This window comes from Emydura macquarii, unplaced genomic scaffold, assembly GCF_026122565.2.
Source record: "Emydura macquarii macquarii isolate MOO-44397 ecotype Brisbane River unplaced genomic scaffold, CSIRO-AGI_Emac_v2 contig_3220, whole genome shotgun sequence".
In the NCBI taxonomy this organism is placed as follows: domain Eukaryota; kingdom Metazoa; phylum Chordata; order Testudines; family Chelidae; genus Emydura; species Emydura macquarii.
The window spans coordinates 52,839-72,768 of NW_027133357.1; the positions used below are offsets into that span (position 1 = coordinate 52,839).

The 19,930-nt window shown below is 41.5% G+C and overlaps 1 protein-coding gene across 1 annotated transcript in view; it reads right to left on the reverse strand.

Annotated features, from left to right (window-relative positions):
- IPO9 (importin 9) overlaps positions 1-19,930 on the reverse strand; it is a 96,392-nt gene that overhangs the window by 50,435 nt on the left and 26,027 nt on the right. Inside the window, exons 3-7 of the mRNA XM_067531488.1 lie at positions 17,898-17,984; positions 15,716-15,917; positions 9,788-9,876; positions 9,212-9,298; positions 6,954-7,073 (exon numbers count right to left, since the gene is read on the reverse strand). Of these exons, the coding sequence (XP_067387589.1) occupies positions 6,954-7,073; positions 9,212-9,298; positions 9,788-9,876; positions 15,716-15,917; positions 17,898-17,984 (585 nt within the window). The remainder of the gene's footprint in view (positions 1-6,953; positions 7,074-9,211; positions 9,299-9,787; positions 9,877-15,715; positions 15,918-17,897; positions 17,985-19,930) is intronic.

Genomic DNA, 19,930 nt, shown 5'->3' on the forward strand with positions numbered 1-19,930 from the left:
CCCCATGAGACAACCCCAATAGGAACCATTCCTCTATCGATAATCAACTATTGAGAGGTCCATCAGACCCTATAATATCATAGAGGATGAGACATGGGTTTTTGTAACTTATTGCTTTAATAAAACTTGTAGGACAGGTAAGACTTTGTTCTTGGGATTGTGTCTGTGGTCACTACCATTGGACTTCATGTGTCGCTAGAGTCTCCAAATTTAAGAAAAGCACCAGAGGTGATTTTCACTCTGTTGAGCTTGAAACTGTAGCAACAGGAACTGAGCCCATGGTAGTTTAGTACAAAATTACTAAATTCAAATTAAATAAAAAATCCCATGCATTGACCCATCATACTTGAAATCCTCCATAAGACCCCCACACTCTTCACTTTCAAGTCTCAAAAACTCACTTCTGTGTTGCTATAGTGAATCTTGCCAATTTTTATACAAACAACTTTTTATTCCTTTTCCCTAAATCTTGTTACATACTGCTAGCTACTCTGGACAAGAAGCATCCTTAAATGTCTGGAAGAGCCTACCTTAGTGGGTACATAAACAAGCAGCATAGAATGCTCAAGCAAAATATTCTCAGTAAAGGAGTTCTGGCAGGTACTGGCTAATGTGGTTTATTCCTCAACAGTATGTCTATAAATTGCAGTGCTACTGAAATCCTTCTAAAAATATTGGCAACTACTTAATTTTCTACATACAGAAACATACAGGAGAAGAATTAATCAGTTAACCTATTCTAGGTAACTGGAAGAAGAACAGAAGCATAACTTTTCCCTACCACCTTAATGTGCAATTGAACAACCAATGTCTAAATCTTCCTTTTTAGATTTCATGTGGTACAATAATACTCCCATGGTATCTTGAAAATGTCACTTAAGTGGAGCCTTCATGATGTAAGTTACTGCATTCTAAGTACCTTGGACCCAGAGTCCCTTGTATTATGTACTTTGTACATTGTCAAACCCATTTATCACATTATTTTGAGCGAAATGTCTGCTAATCATCAGTGAAATAATTAACAATGGTAACATTTTAAAGGTCATCCTTAGGTTTCAGAATCATCAACCTACATAAGGTGAATCATGAAGACTCACAGCTATCGATTCAGGTGGTCTTTATCAATCAGCAGACGACATTACAACAAATTACATTAATATTTTCAGGTTAATATTCAACCATGAGACATAGAAACAATTGTTATATGAAAGCTTAGATTCTTGAGTAGCCATCTCTCAACAAACATTTATCAATGAACACTGCAATATAACTAGAAACAGTGACAACAAATAGTTCAAAAAATTAACACATTAACAAACTTTAAACATAGCCAACGCCTTAAATTTACTACTAGTGATGACCCAGGGCTTGCTGCTCAAGTTTATGGCTTTATGGTAAGTGAGAGTGAGGGCGGTAAGTGTGTGTGTTGTGCTGGAAGACTGCGTTGATTTGTGCTGAGCTGTGTCTGGAGGCTGTGCTGGGATGCTACTGATTTTTGCCAGATGTGTGCTGTGACGAGGGGCTACATGCATTTGGGGTATTTTGTGACACAACTGTGTGGCAGTTGAATCAAGTAATCAACCATCTAATGCAATCTTCCTCATACAACCAAGAAAGTTGTTGCATGCAAATTAGCTGTAGACCATTGGTAGTGATTGGTGGAGTTACCTTTGATATCACAATGGTCTACGATTCTTGGCATGGCATAGATACATGCCTTACTGTAGCAGTACACCATACGAGTGTAACTCGTAAAGTCAAAATGACGGAGAACTTAAAAATTGGACAGTAAGACCACGAATCCCAATGATGATTGAACACAGTGATATTCTGAACAAAAAGTTCTCAGTCATGCTTGTAGCTGTTTCAGTTGTTTCATACTGAATCAACATACATTCTAGCCATCAGAGTGACATACGGACAGGTGACAAACCTGGAATCTTATTATCTAGGTGATCTAGAAGTAGATCTGCCTGTGTCATTCGACACCACTGCCAATGGAACTTATTACTGGATATTAGTGTCCACAAATCTCACAGCTTTCAAAACTAAGCATAAAACTCAGTACTTCAACTTCATTTTCCCAAAGAGAAAAACAACAGGAGGGAAGACACAGTAATGAAGAGACAATTTTGTTCTTTAACACCCCAGACTGCCTCATGACAAGTACAGAGTAAAATTAGATCATGGGTAAGGCCTTACTTGAATTGCAGGATGATTGTCAAATAATTGTGGCTGAGTTGCGAAGACATGGAAAATGGAAGAAAAGTAATAACGGACCTTTATTAATTGCGGAAATTTGGAAAAGCCAGAGCAAACATATTCGTTTAAGAAAAATTTGCTGGAACTCAAGTATTATGCTATGCCTGATAATTTTTTTGATAACCAGACATTTTACTGTAATACAGTCATTAAAAAGAAGTGAATAGTAAAATATAAAATTCAGAAGACAAAGTCTTAACACAACTGTGGTAAAAATAGAGTTCAGTTACTTTAGCATTTTATATTTTACAGGCATTGAATGTTAGTGCAGTACATCCCACTAAAGTGGTCTCCTTCATGCCCTGTCTTTGCTTGTGAAGACTTGCCCATACCAAGATATTGCATGCTTGGCATCCACAGAAATAGGCAAGACTGATAGTGAACACTTTGCTATCTCTGCTATTCTGGAAAATGCTGTAGAACTGCAGGTGAATCCCAAAACTCTTCAAGATCATTTAATACATATTCCCTTGCAAAAAATTTGTATGGGGCAAACTGTGCTTTAGCTTCACGGCCAAACATAGGGATTGCCTCAGAAGGACCACCTGATCTGATTACATTCAATTGCTTCACACCAAATACCTGAAATGCCTTCATAAATGAAAGTCTGGGCTGCATAAACCTTGGTCCTCATCAAGCTGGACTGACAACACTCTCCTCAGTGTTGTAACAGTAATCCTTCAGTTTGTCTGCACTTGTTTTTTTTTTTTTTAATACTCCTTGTAAAAACGTATTCCATTCTGCATCTTCACTGCACTTTTCTTTTGAATTGGAGTCTGCCCAGTGTATCAGATCCATTATAGTATTGCATGATTGATGGATAGAAACAGAACACATCTCAAAAGATGCAATGGTTCTCATCACTGGTTTGGCATGCCAAGCAACAAATTCTATGTCAAGTGGCATGGTCATGTCATTTAAAAGCAAGAGCAGTCTGTCTATTACTGGAGTGTCAGGTGAAATCTCCATTTCACTTTTAATGAACTCGTGATAGTCATTCACCTGTTTAGTGTGCTAAAGAACTGCTTCAAACCACAAATTCCATCATGTCACTACTGGTTCTGGACACTGAGGCACTTTGTTAGGATCAAGCTGTTTTTTCCTGCAAAGAAAGCCTTGAAACGCAGTTTGGGAGCTGGGCAGTGTTTAAAGTGCAGCAGTGAATTTATCGACATTAGAAAAATGAACGTGCTACTGACTGCTAGCCAGAAACTTACAATATGTACATTGCACGTTATATGCACCGGATTAGGAAGTAGCCCCTTGAGAACTTGAATATATGCTAAAGTACAGTATATTGCATTGTCTGTCACTATCTCAGACACTTTATTAAAGTCTATATCAAAATTGATCAGGCGCTTGGTGACAGCTTGTGACAGTTGAATAATTTACCAGGTTAAGAACAGAACTGTCCAAAAGAAATTATTGTAGCTTTTCTGAGTCACTCATTTGGGGTACAGCAATGATATGCAGCACATAAATATCTTTGTCATCTGTTGACTTGTCAAACACAATACATATAGAACCAGCTTTTATAATATGCTCTTTCAGCTGCTTTCTGTGAACTTCCAACACTTTAGGTAAGCAATCTTGGCAAAACTTGTTAGCAGGAGGAAGAGCATCTGTGTGGGGAATTTGTTTCTGAATGTACTCCCTTAACACTCGATTATCCAGCTTCTCCATTCGTATATTTGCACCTGAAAATGCCTCAACAAGTTCAAAATATGCCACACTTTGAGCATCATAATTCTCGGTACTGCAATTAAATAGATATAACAGTCATCTGATGTTTTGCTTTTGATATCAAATCTGTCTTTGCTTTGTGTTTGGCATTATGATGCTGATCAGAATTTAAAGAACATAACTTATGTTTATGATCTAACATGACATTACAGAGTGTACAAAACAACTTTCCACCATCAGCATTCAATTGCTTGGGTTACTGCTTTGCACGATCTAAAGCACTGATATTTTTTGCAGTTTTTGAGTCTTTGGCAGGGTTCGTCATTTTCTTAAACTCATGGAAGTACTGTTCTGTGTGTAAACAACCATGTGTCTCCTAGCAATATATAAGTATCATGAGATCAGATGAGTTCATTCAAGTTTGAATGCACATGACAAAAGTGAACAAATACAGTACACCCTTGCTATAACAAACCTCTGGGGATCCACACCATTTGTTCAGTTTATCCAGGGGCTCATTATAGCAAAAGGCGGGGGGGAAGGGAGAGGCACGACTGCTCTTCCAGCCCTGGAGCTGCAATGAGGGCACAGAGCTCCTCTGCCGCCGCTGCACTCCTGGGGCTAGAAGAGTTCTCTGGCCCCACTCACTCCAGGTGGGATCCAGGAACAGGGTTTGATATAGCCCAGCATTCACTATTGCAAAGGAAGTTATACTGAGGGTGTATTGCATTGCCAAAGCTACTGTAACTAAGGTGGGATGCACTAATGGGGATAAAAGTGTGTGTTGCAAACCTCAAAATGTATGCCAAATTGTGGACTGTGCAAAGTTAGCTAATTAAAATCAAAATTGCTATGAAAGCCTAATATTGCAGGATCTGCAATTTTCGCAATATTGCAAATTAAGTAGGACCTTAATTATGGGCCTATTGGGATTTAAACAGCAATTAATCACTCCTCGGAGGCACATAGATAATGTATGGGTCTTACTATAAGAATCAGTCTTCCAATTCTGAGTCTGTTTCCCATCTGTAATATTGGAAAAGTAGTGTGGTTAATCCACAATCCAAAAATCACCTCCACAGTTGCCAAAACCAATAATTGATCCAAGTCAGCTACCAATATCTCCAGTCCCCTCCATATACTTCCCCCCAATTTCTACAATGCAGCTATGTTGTCAGTACAAAGATCTGCATGACACCGAAAACATGAAATGTGGAAACAAGGTAAGAAACTCAATTTACTATCAAAACCAGTACTTCCTTTCTCACATCCTTCACCTCTTTCCTATTTAGATTGCAAGCTTTTCAAGGCACGGCCTGTCTTTTACTATGCATCTGTATAACATCTAGCACAACAGGGCTCCAATCTCAAGTAGGGCCTAAAAATGTTATCATAGTTCAAACAAAAAAATAAACCAGAGGACTTTGCCACAGAACATAAGTCCAGCTTGCTATGGAATACATAGGGCTTTAACAGTAGAACAAAGGATATGGCTTTAGTTAGAAATGAATTGGCTGTCACAGGTGCTTTAGGCCATGATTCAGGAAAACAATCCTACCCACAAAGACACTTAAGCATGTGCTTAAGTATTTTCCTGAATAGGAAAGCACTTACACAAGTATTTCTTGAACTGGGGTCTTACACAAACCAAGAGTAGTAGAGTAGAATATTCTGGATTCACAATCATTGGCACTCCTGCTGAGTGTCACCATTTCCTCTGGATTTGCAAGATGACAGCTATGACAATGATACCTATTTATAGGTTCCATGCATAAGAACTTGTACATTTCATGACATTCCACCACATCTCTGAACGCACACTCCACAGGCTCAGAGACTGAATAAAATCCATTGACACTTGTATTTCACTATGGTGACAGCCTGCTCAGCATTTTCAATATTGTCTAAGGACCCCAGCTTAGAACCTCCTCTCCACTGAGGGAGCTCTGACTTAGGTTCAGCAGCTCATGGTTTTGGCTCTCTAAGCCTTGGCTGCTATGTTGTTCTCTAGGCAGCACAGGCTATTCTTCTGATTCTCTCCCTGCAACCTAGCTACAGCCCAATTCTTGCTTTGACTCCCTCATCCCAATCTGCTTGGCTCTGTGAAACAGTGCAGGAAGAATGCACTGTAATCCAGTTAACTCGTTCTTGCGGGAAACACAGATAGCAAAAAGGGGCCCACACCTTAGCTGTGGGTTTTAGGCATCAGCTCAATAGGCTGACTAATCAGGTTCAGGCAGGTCCTGGCAGGGCTGAAACACAAACCATCCAATACCCAAAACAGCAAAATTGCAACTTCCACAGCATCTTGGAAAGATGCCAGTTTACCCAGACAATGAACCACAAGATCCACAGGGTCCTGACTGAGAAGAGTGTGGTAAGTCAGACTTCTAATAGGTACTGGGATCAAGCTATCTGCAAACTCAGGAAGAAAACACCATCAATTTACACTTGGTTCACATTTTCACTGTTCTCTTTGCAACCATAAGGGCTACATTTTTTTTTTAAAATTAAAACATTCTGTAGCATAATTCTGCTGCAAGAAATGAATACCACAGACTTGGAATCCTGGAACAAACAGGTTCCTGGCTGTAACCAAAAAGTTGTCCGATAGACTGCCAAATATTTGTGAAGATTCAAATCACCTTAATCAAAAACAGACATTCCCAGTCAGAATTAATACACCACATACCAACAACAAACAAAATTAGGATTCCACCACCTATTTGTCTGCCATCACAGAGACAAGCTACAGCTTTCTCTCTCTCGATCAGCAGCTGACAAAGACAGCTGTCTTGGTTCTAATCATACATGCCTAGAACTCATTCAGACAGAATGGCTCATTTTAACATTGCAAGACGTTGGAGTCACAGCACCCTGCAACTCAAAATGTATAATGCCAACAAAGATGACATCAGCCTTGTTTTCTGTCTCAGTGTTAGAGAGAGAGCATATGTGTGTGTATATCTGAGTACTAATTATTACTGAACCACACTTCATGTGCTTACCTTTAAAACCTCCATCTTAAATCCACTGTCAGATGTAGGGCCATCAGGCATCTGTAAGGCCTGAACAAAAGCCTCTGTGAACTGCTGCACTACAGGGAAGATCAGGACTTTGGCTGCACCCTAGTCACAACAAATACAAGTACAATTAAATTCTACACATTAGGATCCTCATAGTACTTGGGCATCTTAGTCATGGACCAGGACCCCATCTTGCTACAAACAGAACAAAAGGACAATCTGCAATAACTAGTAAATTTACTCATACCCCCATGAAGTATTACAAGCTGAAGCTCACAGACAGCAGTGGAAATCACACTGTTACGTGGCCTCACAACAAAACAGAGACTGGTGACAACTGCTGTGCGCTGCAGAGTCACATTTAGCTTCTGGGAGTGACTCTTTACAATGAACAACTGTCATACTAACTGGCTTCTCAGAGTATGGAAGCCAGCAACAATTGCAAAGTAGAACAAGCTTTTTTAAAACTGTCTTTGTCATAACTGGCATAAGAAGTGGTGTGTTGATTTGTCTGAGTAACATATAAAAAGCATTCTACCTGTACTGTAAATTGTGCTATGTGGAGCAAGATTAAAGTCTTCATGATGGACAGAGTAAGAAAAATCAGACATCAGAGCCTATGCAGCATTATAAAGGCAGTGGTTGTGACTCCTTACGTAAGACAGTTAAGTTCCACACTTAAAGCAGTATTCAACAACCTTGTTATTAGTTCCATTCTCAAAGAGTAAGTGCTGAAATTTTGCGTGTGATACACTATAGTCTCCTTCATACTCAGAAAGTGAACTGTACCCTACTTTAAGGGTAAAACTTAAGTCAACCTTAACTATGGAGTCAATGTAACGGCCATAGAGCTGCTATGTATTAATCTATTAATACTATATGTAGTAATCAATGTCTATTTTAAGTGACCTGGTCAGTGAGATAAAGTTGCTCTATAACTATGATGGGTTTCTGGAATTTCTTGTCTGACTGTATTGATCTAATTTAAGAGAGGGCTGTGGGTAGAGCAAACAGGAAAGCAACACAATATATCTAGATAACACCTCAGCACACACTTGAAAGACAATGGGACAAGCTTTTAGCTTCAAGGAACATGGCGCTTATTTTGCCAGGCTGGAGACCTGGAGATCAAAAGAACACTAAAAAGTTTAAAAGGGCTTCTTGAGAGAAGGGGGTGTCATTTGTCAGAAGCTGTCTAGGAAGACAGGCTGACACAGGGAGGAGGGAGGGAGAGAGAGAGAGATTACTGAGGGAACATAAAGACATGGGCCTTCCCAGAGCCAGAGAACAGTAAGCCTCAGGGAAAAGCTAGTTATACATAGTCTGTTTTAGAGTTCCAGAGGGGTAGCCGTGTTAGTCTGTATACAGCAAAAACAACGAGAGTTCTGTGGCACTTTAAAGACTAACACATTTAATTTCAGCAGGCATAAGCTTTCGTGAGCCTCAGCTCACTTCCTCAGATGCAGTAGGTAGGTTACCCATTTGCTGTATCATTTCTACCTACTGCATCTGAGGAAGTGAGCTGAGGCTCACGAAAGCTTATGCCTGCTGAAATTAAATGTGTTAGTCTTTAAAGTGCCACAGAACTCTCGTTTTTATAGTCTGTTTTATTGTTTCTAAGATAAATATTTCAGAGAAATCCCTTCTTCTAAATAAATAATACTTTGCCTTAAGGAGGCTGTCTTAGTCACTGCTACTGCTCTCAGAGAATAGAACTACAGGATTTGAACCTAAGTCAAACCTGCTGAAGTAATAATTACTAGGGGACTGCAACCCTGGGCCTAGTTTGACAATGGGGAATTGAATGATTCCACATGAACTCAGGTGACTGACCAAGGCCAAAACCTAAAGGTGGGGTGCAGCTGAAGAGATCAGGAGGGGTCAGAGGTGCAGTTTGCCCAGTAACTATGACAGCCATGATAAGGACCTCCAGAATGGACCACGCAGTACCACTTTCCCCAAACTACAGCACTTAATCTGTGTCCTTGTTCCCACAAGTTCCAAGTAAACCTATTGATTAGTTTAAGAGTTAAAATTACATATGAAGAAGCTAGTTGCACTGAGTTTTGCACTTTAAGCAGGAATTCAGCCACTGTACATGCAAGAAAATACATTATTATCCCCAAAATTACACTAGTGGAGTATAGAATGAATATTTTAACGTTCCCAAACAAATGTTAATTTTACTTCCACTCAGAATCATTTCCTGCAATATACAATGAACTGAAAATCAAATTTACCTTCTCCAGCTCCTCCATGTTACAGATCATATGGGCGCATGTGGTGAAGATCTCCACTGCACGTGACCTTGTGCGAATACCATACACCTTGCAGAAAACATATAACATGTCTCAAGTGTGACAGGAAGAGAAATGCTAGTGATGTCAGGGAAGTGAAAGTGTGTTTAATCACTAGCTACCATTAACCATGCTCATATGTCATCCTTAACACTTATTTCAGAGATTTCTCTTTCTTCAGCACAGTCTAAATTTGAACAAGTCACCAGCTAATTTCCTAATATTGAACAGTGAACCTGGAAATTCCCAAAAGATACTGTAGTAACCAAAACTGCAGGAAAAGGAGTGAGAGAGAGAGAGATATCAGAATACAATGCAATCTCATTCTCACTTACCTGAAAAACCCTCTTAAAATTTTCAGTGGGTCATCACAATCTTTTTAATCACTTCAAAACACATGACATCTAGCTACATCGACATTTCTTTATTCCTTCAGAACAGGCACCTCACTAACCTGCAAAACGTTATGCCATTTAGTTAGTATCACTAACAGTGAAGACAAATGGTTCTTTTCCATACCTCTGCCATCGTGAAAATTTTGTACATCTCAGGAAGAATAACGGGAGCAACGAGAGGCATCTGTGTGTCTGTCACTTCTCGGGTAAATTCTAGGAAGAGCAAACAAGTAAAGAGGAGGGCCCCCATACATTTGATCATTATTTCCCAGTTTCACACTCCAATCCAGTTTAGCCTCAACAATGGAAGTGATTTTATTCTTGGTGAAACTTTAATTTACACCAGAGTGGCATGCATTAACATAAGGCTCACACTGGGTCATTTCAACACTAGACTCCTGTAGTGCACTCTACATAGTGCAACCCTTGAAAACAACCCAAAGCTGCAGCTGTAGACATCTGCTTGGTAAGTGGGACACCATAAGCACACAACACTTGTACTCAAGTCTTTGCACTTGCTCCCTGTTTTCATCTGGGTGTAATTAAATGCATTGGTGGTAATCTTTAGAGCCTGGAATAGGTTGGGAGCCAGTTGTTATAGACACCACCACAGCGCAAAATGGCTGAAATGGTGTTGCTATTGGTACTAGGGTTTACTCTTTACAGGACCAGTGGCAGAGTTCTCAGAAGAATGCCTCCACACCTGGTACTTGCTCTCAACACTCGACTGGTCTTCAGAACTGACACATCATGTATTTTTGGTGCAAGTTTTGACTAACTTGTTTATGGATATGGATAGATACTTCTTATATTTTTAATGAAATAAATACTACAGAAAATTGGGTGACTATGGGAGACTTTAATTTCCCAGATATAGATTGGAGGGACAAATGTTACTAATAATGGTAGAGCCCAGATATTCTTAGATGTGACAGCCAACAGATTTCTTCATCAAGCGGTCACTGAACCAACAAGAAGTGATGCCATTTTAGATTTACTATTGGTAAGTAACGAGGACCTCATAGAACTACTGACTATATATCATGAGTTAATTTAGTTTAAACTAAATGGAAAGATAAACAAAAATTGGTCTGCAAATAGGCTCATTGATTTCAAAAGCGCAAGCTTTAAAAAAAATTAAGGGAACTAGTTAGGGAAATGGACTGAACTGAAGAACACAAGAATCTGAATATGGAGGAGGCTTGGAATTACTCTTTAAATCAAAGTTGCAGTTGGAGCCTGCATCCCAAGCAGGAGGGAAAAACTGGAGGGAAAAGTTGCAGACCAACCATCTCAGGTAGGTTATTACGGGCAAGAAAAAAAACCTACAAGGGATGGAAGAAGGGATGAATAAGCAACCACAGTTCTCTCTTGGGGTGTGTCTACACAGCAATTAAAAACCCGCAGCTGGCCTGTGCCAGTTGACTTGGGCTCACAGGGCTCAGATCAAGGGGCTGTTTAGTTACAGTGTAGACATTTGAGCTCGGATTGGAACCTGGGCTCTTGAACCCTGTGAGGTAGGAGAGTCGAGAGCTCAGGTCCATTAGTTGACCTCAATTTGTATGAACAAATTTTTAAAGAGTAGTTAAGGACAAAAAGGCAAACAGTAATGGGGATAAAATACAACATGGTTTTACAAAAGGTAGATCATGCCAGACCAATCTGATTTCTGAGACGATAACTAGATTTTCTAGACAAAGTAAATGCAGTAGATCTAATCTGCCTGGATTTCAGTAAAACATTTGATACAATTCCACGTGCAAATTAGTTAACTTGGAGAAGATGGGGATTAACATGAGAATGGAAGAATGGCTAAGAAACTGGTTAAAGGGGAGACTACAACAGGTCATGCTGAAAGGTGAATTATCAGGCTGGAGGGAGGTTACTAGTGGAGTTCCTCAAGGATCAGTTTTGGGACCAATCTTATTTAACATTTTCATTAATGACCTTGGCACAAAAAGTTGGAATGTGCTCATAAAATCTGCAGATGACAAAATTGGAGGTACTGCAAATACAGAGGAGGATTGGAATATCATACAAGGAGATTTAGACAACCATGAAAACCGGAGTACTAGAAATTAGATGAAATTTGATAGTGCAAATTGCAAGTTCATGCTTTTAGGGACTAACAAGAAGAATTTTTGCTGGGTACTTCAGTGGAAACAGCAGAGGAGAAAGACCTGAATGTATTGGTCAATCACAGGATAACTATGAGCCACCAATGTGATGCAACTGTGAAAATGGTTAATGCAATCCTAGAATGCATCAGGTGATATATTTCCAGCAAAGATAGGGAAGTGTTATTACCGATGTACAAGGCAGTGTGTGTAATTCTGATCTTCCATGTTTAAGAAAGATGGATTTAAACTCGAATAGGTGCAGAGAAGGGCTACTAGGATGATCAGAGGAATGGAGAACCTACCTTACAAGAAGAAACTTAGGAGCTTGGCTTGTTTAGCCTAACAAAACAAAGGATGAGGAGAGAGATGATTGTTCCCCATATGTACATCCAAGGGACAAATAGCAGGGAGGGAGAGGAGTTATTTAAGTTAATGGTCAATATTGGCACAAGAACAAATGGATATAAACTGCAGTTCTAACTATCAGGAGTGAAGTTCTGGAATAGCCTTCCAATGGGAGAAGTGGGAGCAAAAACCTAACCTGTTTCAAGACTGAGCTTGACAAGTTTATGGAGGGAATGGTATGATGACGTTGCCTACAATGGCATATGGCGATTGCTATTAGGAAATAGATCCAATGGCCAGAGACGGGACACTAAATGTGGAGGGCTCTGACTTACTACAGAGAATTCTCTCTCAGGTGTCTGATTGGTGGGTCTCGCCCACATGTTCAGGAGCTAACTGACAGCCATATTTGAGGTTGGGAAGGATTTTTTCCCCCAAGTCAGATTGGCAGAGACTCTGAGGGGTTTTCATTTTCCTCTGCAGTTTGGAGCATGGGTCACTTACTGGCTTGTTGAACTAGAATAAATGGTGAATTCTCTGTAACCTGAAGTCTTTAAATCAAGATTTGAGGACTTCAGTAACTAAGTCAGAAGTTATGGGTCTATTACAGGAGTGGGTGGGTGAGGTTCTGTTGCCTGTGATGTGCAGAAGGTCAGACTAGATGACCACGATGTCCCTTCTGACCTTAAAGTCTATGCTTCTAAGGTGGGCTGCTAACACTTGACAATAGTAGTTTTGATTAATGATCCCTACAGTTTAATACAGTGGCAGCTGGTGTCCAAAATTATTGATGAGGCTGCAAATAACATACTGCACCCTATCTTCTTTTGAAGTAGATAATATTTTCCAAGTGAAAATTGCAACACTGGTGATGCGTATTCCAGAGGCAGCAGTGATATATGCAGACAGGCCTATACTCTGTGTCTCTGTCTCTTGTGCCTTCTCCCTCTGCTGCAAGGCCAAAGGTCCCCCAGTGGTAGAAAGATGTACAATAACTTCCAAAGGATGGAGCTGCTACAGCCTCACAGATGCTCCTCATGTCTGCAAGAGGTACTATACCCTGCAGTGCATCAGCCACGTCAGCTACAACATTACTGGTGAGGCTTCACACCAATGACCAGTCAGCCCTGGATTTGTACAATTTGTGCTGTTACATTTCTTAAACACAATGCATAAGTCACTATAATGAATATTTTAATATCCTAGCAGGCACCAGTAGCAACCAGTGGAGTTAAGACTGCTAAATAGTTCCCATTATAACCACCAGTTTTCATTGTTTTTAAGAGCAATGGGAAGTGGTAACCATTGACAAAGATTATAATTCTTTATAGAGATTTCCATAAAAGAACATTTGTCAACCCATTGCAAAGAAACTTTCAATTATGAAGAACAGCAGCAAAAAAAGACCATTAATCACCCCAAAATTGTTTTTAAAACTACCCCTTCCAACGTATCTACTCAACAGGCAATGAAACAAGGAGTGATGGACAGGGAACCACTTACGGATAGGAGAAAGGGAAAGCTGGGTTTGCGCACACTCAAGAAAATGTGGGGAACTAGAGAGGGGGAAATTAGGGTGTGTGCGCATAGGAGAATTACAGGGGTCAGGAACTGGGAAAAATTGGCCAGTACCTTCTGGCTGCATTGAACTACTCCAGAAATAGAAAAGCAGCCAGAGTGCACTGGTGAATCTGGCACTCAGATTTAAAATAAAAGATTTAAGGTTCATACTGCTTATTTTCAAGTCATTAGAAATCAGAGTACTCTCTTTGGGTTTCTTGTTTACATGAATGACATTTTTTAAAAGTTCCTAGATAACTCCGTAAACTGAAGTTAAGGTTGAGTACATATCAGTGATTTAAAGTCAAAAATATTATGGGGATAATTACAATATCCTCAAAAAAAATCTAAATATGTTAAGGTATGGAAATGAACTACCTTAAACTTTGCCCTGTAATGATACCATGAGCAAAAAAAGGAAAAAAAAAATAAGTGTTTTTTAAAATCAGTGTAATCTCGATTTACAAACACTTATGCACTAATCACAATTATAGTATGGTGTCACTACAGGGATTTCTTTCAAGTTCAATTCTAAATTTCCTAGATTTGTAATGCTTGTTTAGGAGATAAGTTACATAGCTGAAATATTTTTAACTTTAAGTTACTGATGTGTAATCTCCACTTTAATTTTGTTTACCATAGTTTTCATCTAGGATATATTAAAGTATAAATGTAACAAGAAAAACAGGAATAGTGCATATGTGCAAACCAACTTGGTTTTCATTGTACAACCATAATGCTGAATTAACAGCATCTGCAATTTAGATTACTTTAAATACATAAAGTTCTTGATCCAGCATTATAAAGTAATGAAAAATACAAGGCCTCAGTCATACTTGCTGCAGGGACCATGGCTTTACATTTTTCTAACTTTAACTGAGAAGTCTCCAATATAAAGTGTAGTTTTACTCTGAAAAATACTACAGAATGTCTCCTTCTCCAATCCACTTCATATGTGTATTTAAAATACCTGCTTACTTTCGTGATAAAATTGTTGCTGCTGTTTAATCTTGTTAGTCCTGGCAGCACAGTTAAAAGAAGTAATGGAATCTGCAGCTCCATCTTGTATATCAACAAAATAGTTTGCCAAGTTCCAAATCAATTATACTAATTAAACCCAGTGAAAACAATATGACTGCACTGGTGTTGCTGAGAGGAGATTTTGACCTACAGAATCTTTATTACTGGTAACACCACACAAAATGGAGAAACCACTGGACTCTTCGATTCAAGGTATGTTTTGTTTGTGGAGCTGGCAATTAGAAATATATCTAATATATATCTTTTTACTTATAAAACTTATTCGACATGCCAACACAGACCACTTCAGAATATCATTTCCACAAAGTCATTTTTCAGAGTAGAACTGCACTTTTAATGTTGCCTTGCCAGTTTTTGCATTTGGTTTTCTCCAATGATATTCAATATCTAGTGCTTGAAACGGCATTTGGAGTTTACGATGCTCCACATATACCCACACTCATGTCCATTAGAAAATTCTGATACTGAATGTTTTCCAAGAGTATAATTGTATTTGTAAACAAAATACCTTCAACCCAAAGGTATACGTCTGTGGGGAGTCCATGGCTCAATTAAAGTGTAAAATAATGAGATTTATATGAGAAAAATGTCTAAAAATCCCTTAGTTCGTGAATACTATCTTTCTTCAAAAGAAATTTTAGCTTAAACACAAACCCCATTCAGGTAGTGAGAACAAGAAGAAGAAATGTCAGGCTAAAGTTGTAAGCACCTCAAAAATAGGAGCTTATAATGGAAGTTTCTTCCCAGCTGTATCCTATTAGCACAGCTAGCATGACATACTTTCCTCTACGCCTTAATGACAACCCCCTAGAGCAAGGAAGTTTAGCAATGGCTGAGCTCGAGGCTTTAATCCCTGCAGCACACAAGAACCCCACTCCATTCCCATTTCTTTACTTCACTCAGCAAGTGGGAAAGTGACAGAATACTACCAAAGTCAAGGAAAAACCAGGATGACTGCTCAGGTCTTGCCATGCATATACACATACCTGTAAGTACTCTCATTGCTCCATGCACTGCATTCAGATCACCACTAACCAGCATCTGCATCAACAGGTTGAAAAGCTGGGGCCAAGCCTCAGGCCAGTCCCAGTGGGCTATGGCTGAAACTGCATAGGCAACACTTGAGCGCACTTTACTAATAGATTCTCTCAGTCCATTGGGTAACAGCTCCCTAATGGCAACTTTTGCCTGCAGAGAATAATGATATTTAGCAAGAGAGATCACTGATCACACACAACAATATAGTGTTTTCAAGCCACTTTTTTTATCACATTCTGATATATATAGCAGTTTTTTGTTGTGTTTTTTTTTTTTTTTTATCATCAGGTTTACAGGAAGGGTCTTTGTGTGATTTAAAAACAAGCACATCTGGAGTCCCTTCAGAACACAACATGTAGAAATATATTACTCTTCCCATACAACACACACACCCAAATATACAAGCTTTTGCAAAAATAAAACTGATTAAAGTTTAATTTATTTCTTATATACACTGTTTTAATCTCATAAAATCCTTCAAAGGGAAGGAAAGCTCCATGTAACCCCAGATAAGGAGTCTAGCCTTTCCTAGGAGTTCTAAAACTAGTGGCGTATACACCCAGGACAACTGCTCACATATAACCCAATTCCTAACACCTTTCATTTCTTCAATTAGCATTTCCCTTCCAATGAGCCCCAACCTATATGTGCTTGACTTTGAAACCTTAACATTCTTTAAAACAGGGGTTTTTTTGTGGTTGTCTCCTAGTTTGTTTGTTTTTAAAAAGCAAACAAAAAAGCAGAACTCCCACGTGCAGCATTCTGACACACAAGGTTTATCAGATGGGTTGGAACCTTTAGGTCCACTGCACAGCCCTCTGCCACTTGAGCTAAAGGAGTAGTTGAGAGCAGTGGTAGACTGTCATCCTCTGTATGAGTCAACACTAGAGGGGAATGAAAATTTACCACTGGCTTTGACAAATATTTGCCGACAGCAGAAGAATGGCAAGATCCAGAAATGCTGGGTTCCGTGCCAGTCTCTGGAGGGGAATGCGCTTTGGTGGGCACAGACTCTTCTGCCTGCTTCCTCACAAATTTGTCCCCTTTCACAACCTCTCCAACCTGTCGACGCTCCATTCCTGTCTCTTCCCCCACCCCTGGCTCATCAACCCAGTCCCAGTCTTCTTGCCCAGACAGTTCTAATCTCCTCTCCAGGGATGCCTGTCTGAGTCAGTCTCTCCCCCACCTCTCGTTCCCAGTTTTCTTGCCCAGTCAATCCCAGTTCTCCCCTTGCATGCAGCTCCTTGGTGTGCTCCAGGCCAACTAGTTCCCAGTCCATTTCGCTTTCTTCCCCCAGTCCTAGTCTCTCTAGACACCTTGTCCCATTCTACTCCTTACCCTCCCCCCAGTCTGGCTCTTGTCCGCCCTGCATTTGAGTTCAGGTGACTTCATCCTCTATGCCGCCTAGGTGCCAGAAAGGGAATTGCTGAGAGCACCGGAGAAAAGTTCCCTGCTTTCAGTTCTGGTGCCTGGCTCCACCCCACTTCAGAGCAACCATTACAGAGGAAGTCCAGCTTCAACTCTGTAGCCACTGAGTGCAGACGGCACATGTGCAATATGGGCAGTGTGAGAGGCGTGGGCATGCTCGGTGAGGACAGAGTCTTCGGACATTTTATCTGCTAAACTCTAAGAAGCCTCCACACTAAGCATGTGCACACTGAGATTTTTTTAAATGTTTATAAAACTTTGCCAATTTTGGCAGACTTTCAAAGGAACAGCAAAATACACCCAAAGCCTATCCTTCTGCCAAATTTCAATTAGCAGGTCAAAAGCATGGGAAGCTTAAATGCTTCTTAGAGAAAAAGTCACCAGAATTATTTTAACATTGCAAAATATTTTTTCACAGCCTCATTCTCAGAAATATTTGAATTGATGTAGCTGAAGTTTTCCAAAAAAATTCAGCCCAGAGTTATAATTTGGGAAAACTACAAGCAAATGAAGATCGGGTCTTATAACAGGAAGTGTTAGGCACCCTAATTAAGAGGTGATGTTACTCACTCTAATAAAGCAATACCAGCCTCCTCCCCAAAACAAGCCAATCAGAAACCTTAGCTTTCGACAATGATAAAAATCCACCACAGCAGACAGACAACATGCAACCACTTCAGTATTATTAAATAGGAATCTTACCCTTTCTGTGGTCTCTGGAGGCCTAAACTTGTCCGACTGGGAACACCAGTGAGTTTCCACATATTGTTTCAAAATGACAGATGCTAACTGTAAAAGGAGAGAAAGAACATGAAGCAGAACTAAAAGAATGGGTCACATTCAGGATTGTTACAAACGTCCCTCCTCATCCCTCAAAATGAAGTTGGCCAAAATGTGAAATTTCCTGTGAAAGAAAAATAAGGTTACTTACCAGTTACTGATGTTCTTCGAGATGTGTTGCTCATGTCCATTCCACTATGTGTGTGTGCATGCCTCCGTGCACAGTTCACAGAACTTTCTTCCCCTTAGCAGATCCCATAGGGCCGGCTCCAGCACCCCCTGGAGCCCTGCACACATGCCGCAGTATATGAGGCACTGTCAGCCCTACACCTCCTCAGTCCCTTTTTTCTGCCAACTCCGGCAGCGGAGACGGGGGGTGGATTGTAGAATGGACATGATTAACACATCTTGAAGAACATCAGTTACTGGTAAGTAACCTTGTTTTCTTCGAGTACTTGCTCATGTCCATTCCACTATAGGTGACTAACAAGCAATACCTGGGAGGTGAGTAGGAGTTACCAGTAAGCTACCATCAGCACTGCTCTGCCGAATCCCGTTTCCTTTCTCGCCTGCTGAATGATGGCATAGTGGGACACGAAGGTATGCACAGACGACCAGGTGGCAGCGAACCACCTGAGGGAGTCCCACAAGTTAAAATTATATCTACCCAGGAGGGCCTGATGGTTGGCAATCCTGAACTGCAGGCTTGCCATGGAATAAACCTTTCTCCCAAACAAATCCAGCGTTTTGTTGTCTTTGTTCTTGGGAGTGGACCTTGGCTGACCTTGCCTGTCACGCTAGTTAGTCGCATCTACCACCAGGGCAGGGTGAGTGAACAGATACTCAAATCCTTTGGCCGCGACATAATACTTTCTCTCGGCCACCTTTGACGTAGGGGTGACCAAGGAAGGGGCTTGCCACAGGGCCTTTACAATTTTAAGGACCCTTTCGTGGACTGGGAGGGCCACTCTCGCTGGGGCAGCCGCCACCAGCACATTAAAGAGGCTATCTTCGGCCTCTTCTAACTCTTCCACTTCCAGCCTCAAGTTGGAGGCCACCCTCTTGAGCAGCTCCTGGTGTGCCCTGAAATCCTCCAGTGGCACCGAGTGGTCCCGGGAGACTGCCTCGTCCGGTGAGAAGGAACAGGACTGCCGAGGCACGTCCTGCGGGTGCGCCCCCTCCTGGCGAAGGGTTTCACCCATGGAGGGTCTCTCCATGGGGTCTGACTCCTCGTCCGAGGAGTGGTGTCTATGGGCTCCGTCCTGTGCCGCAGGCACGGACTGCACCCCCGACGACAGGATGGATTGGGGCCCCTGCCCCATCTGGATACCCCATGGGGCCCAATAAGGCCATTGCTGCGGCCATTGACCCCGGGGTCAACCCGGGGCTGACTGCGCCACAGGCTGACGCTTTGTGGGGGTGTCGGCTCTCCCGACAGCTGTCCCCCCCCACACATCCTTGGTCCTGGGCATGCTTCCGTGCCGGGGACCGCCCTCTCGACGCCTCCAACCTGGAGGACGACGAGGATTGCCTCCATCACCATGAATGGAGGTGCGCTCCGAAGAGCTAGAGGTACCAGAGCATCATCGCAGTACCAACAACTTCCGGTACCGCGTGCCGTGCGGCCCTGCAGACTCTCTCAGTGACTGAGGTTGGCACTGCTCCAAGCTCCTCGGTGCCGAGCCAGACTCCAGTGACCGGGTTCCACGTCGTGGACTGCGCGGTGCCGGGTCCTCCGATGGTGACCTGGTTCTGCGCCAGCTCGGTGCGGGCAAACTCTTCAGTGCTGGGTCTTCCGAGGGCGGCGACCGGATTCTGCACCACCTTGGTGCAGGCAAACTCCTCAGTGGCAGGGAACAGGGATGGGAGCTGTCCGAGCGCCGCCTGGCAGTCCTCAACCAGTGCCGCCTCCTCGCATGCGCTGCCTCCGGTGCCAGGGATCGACGTCGGCGTCG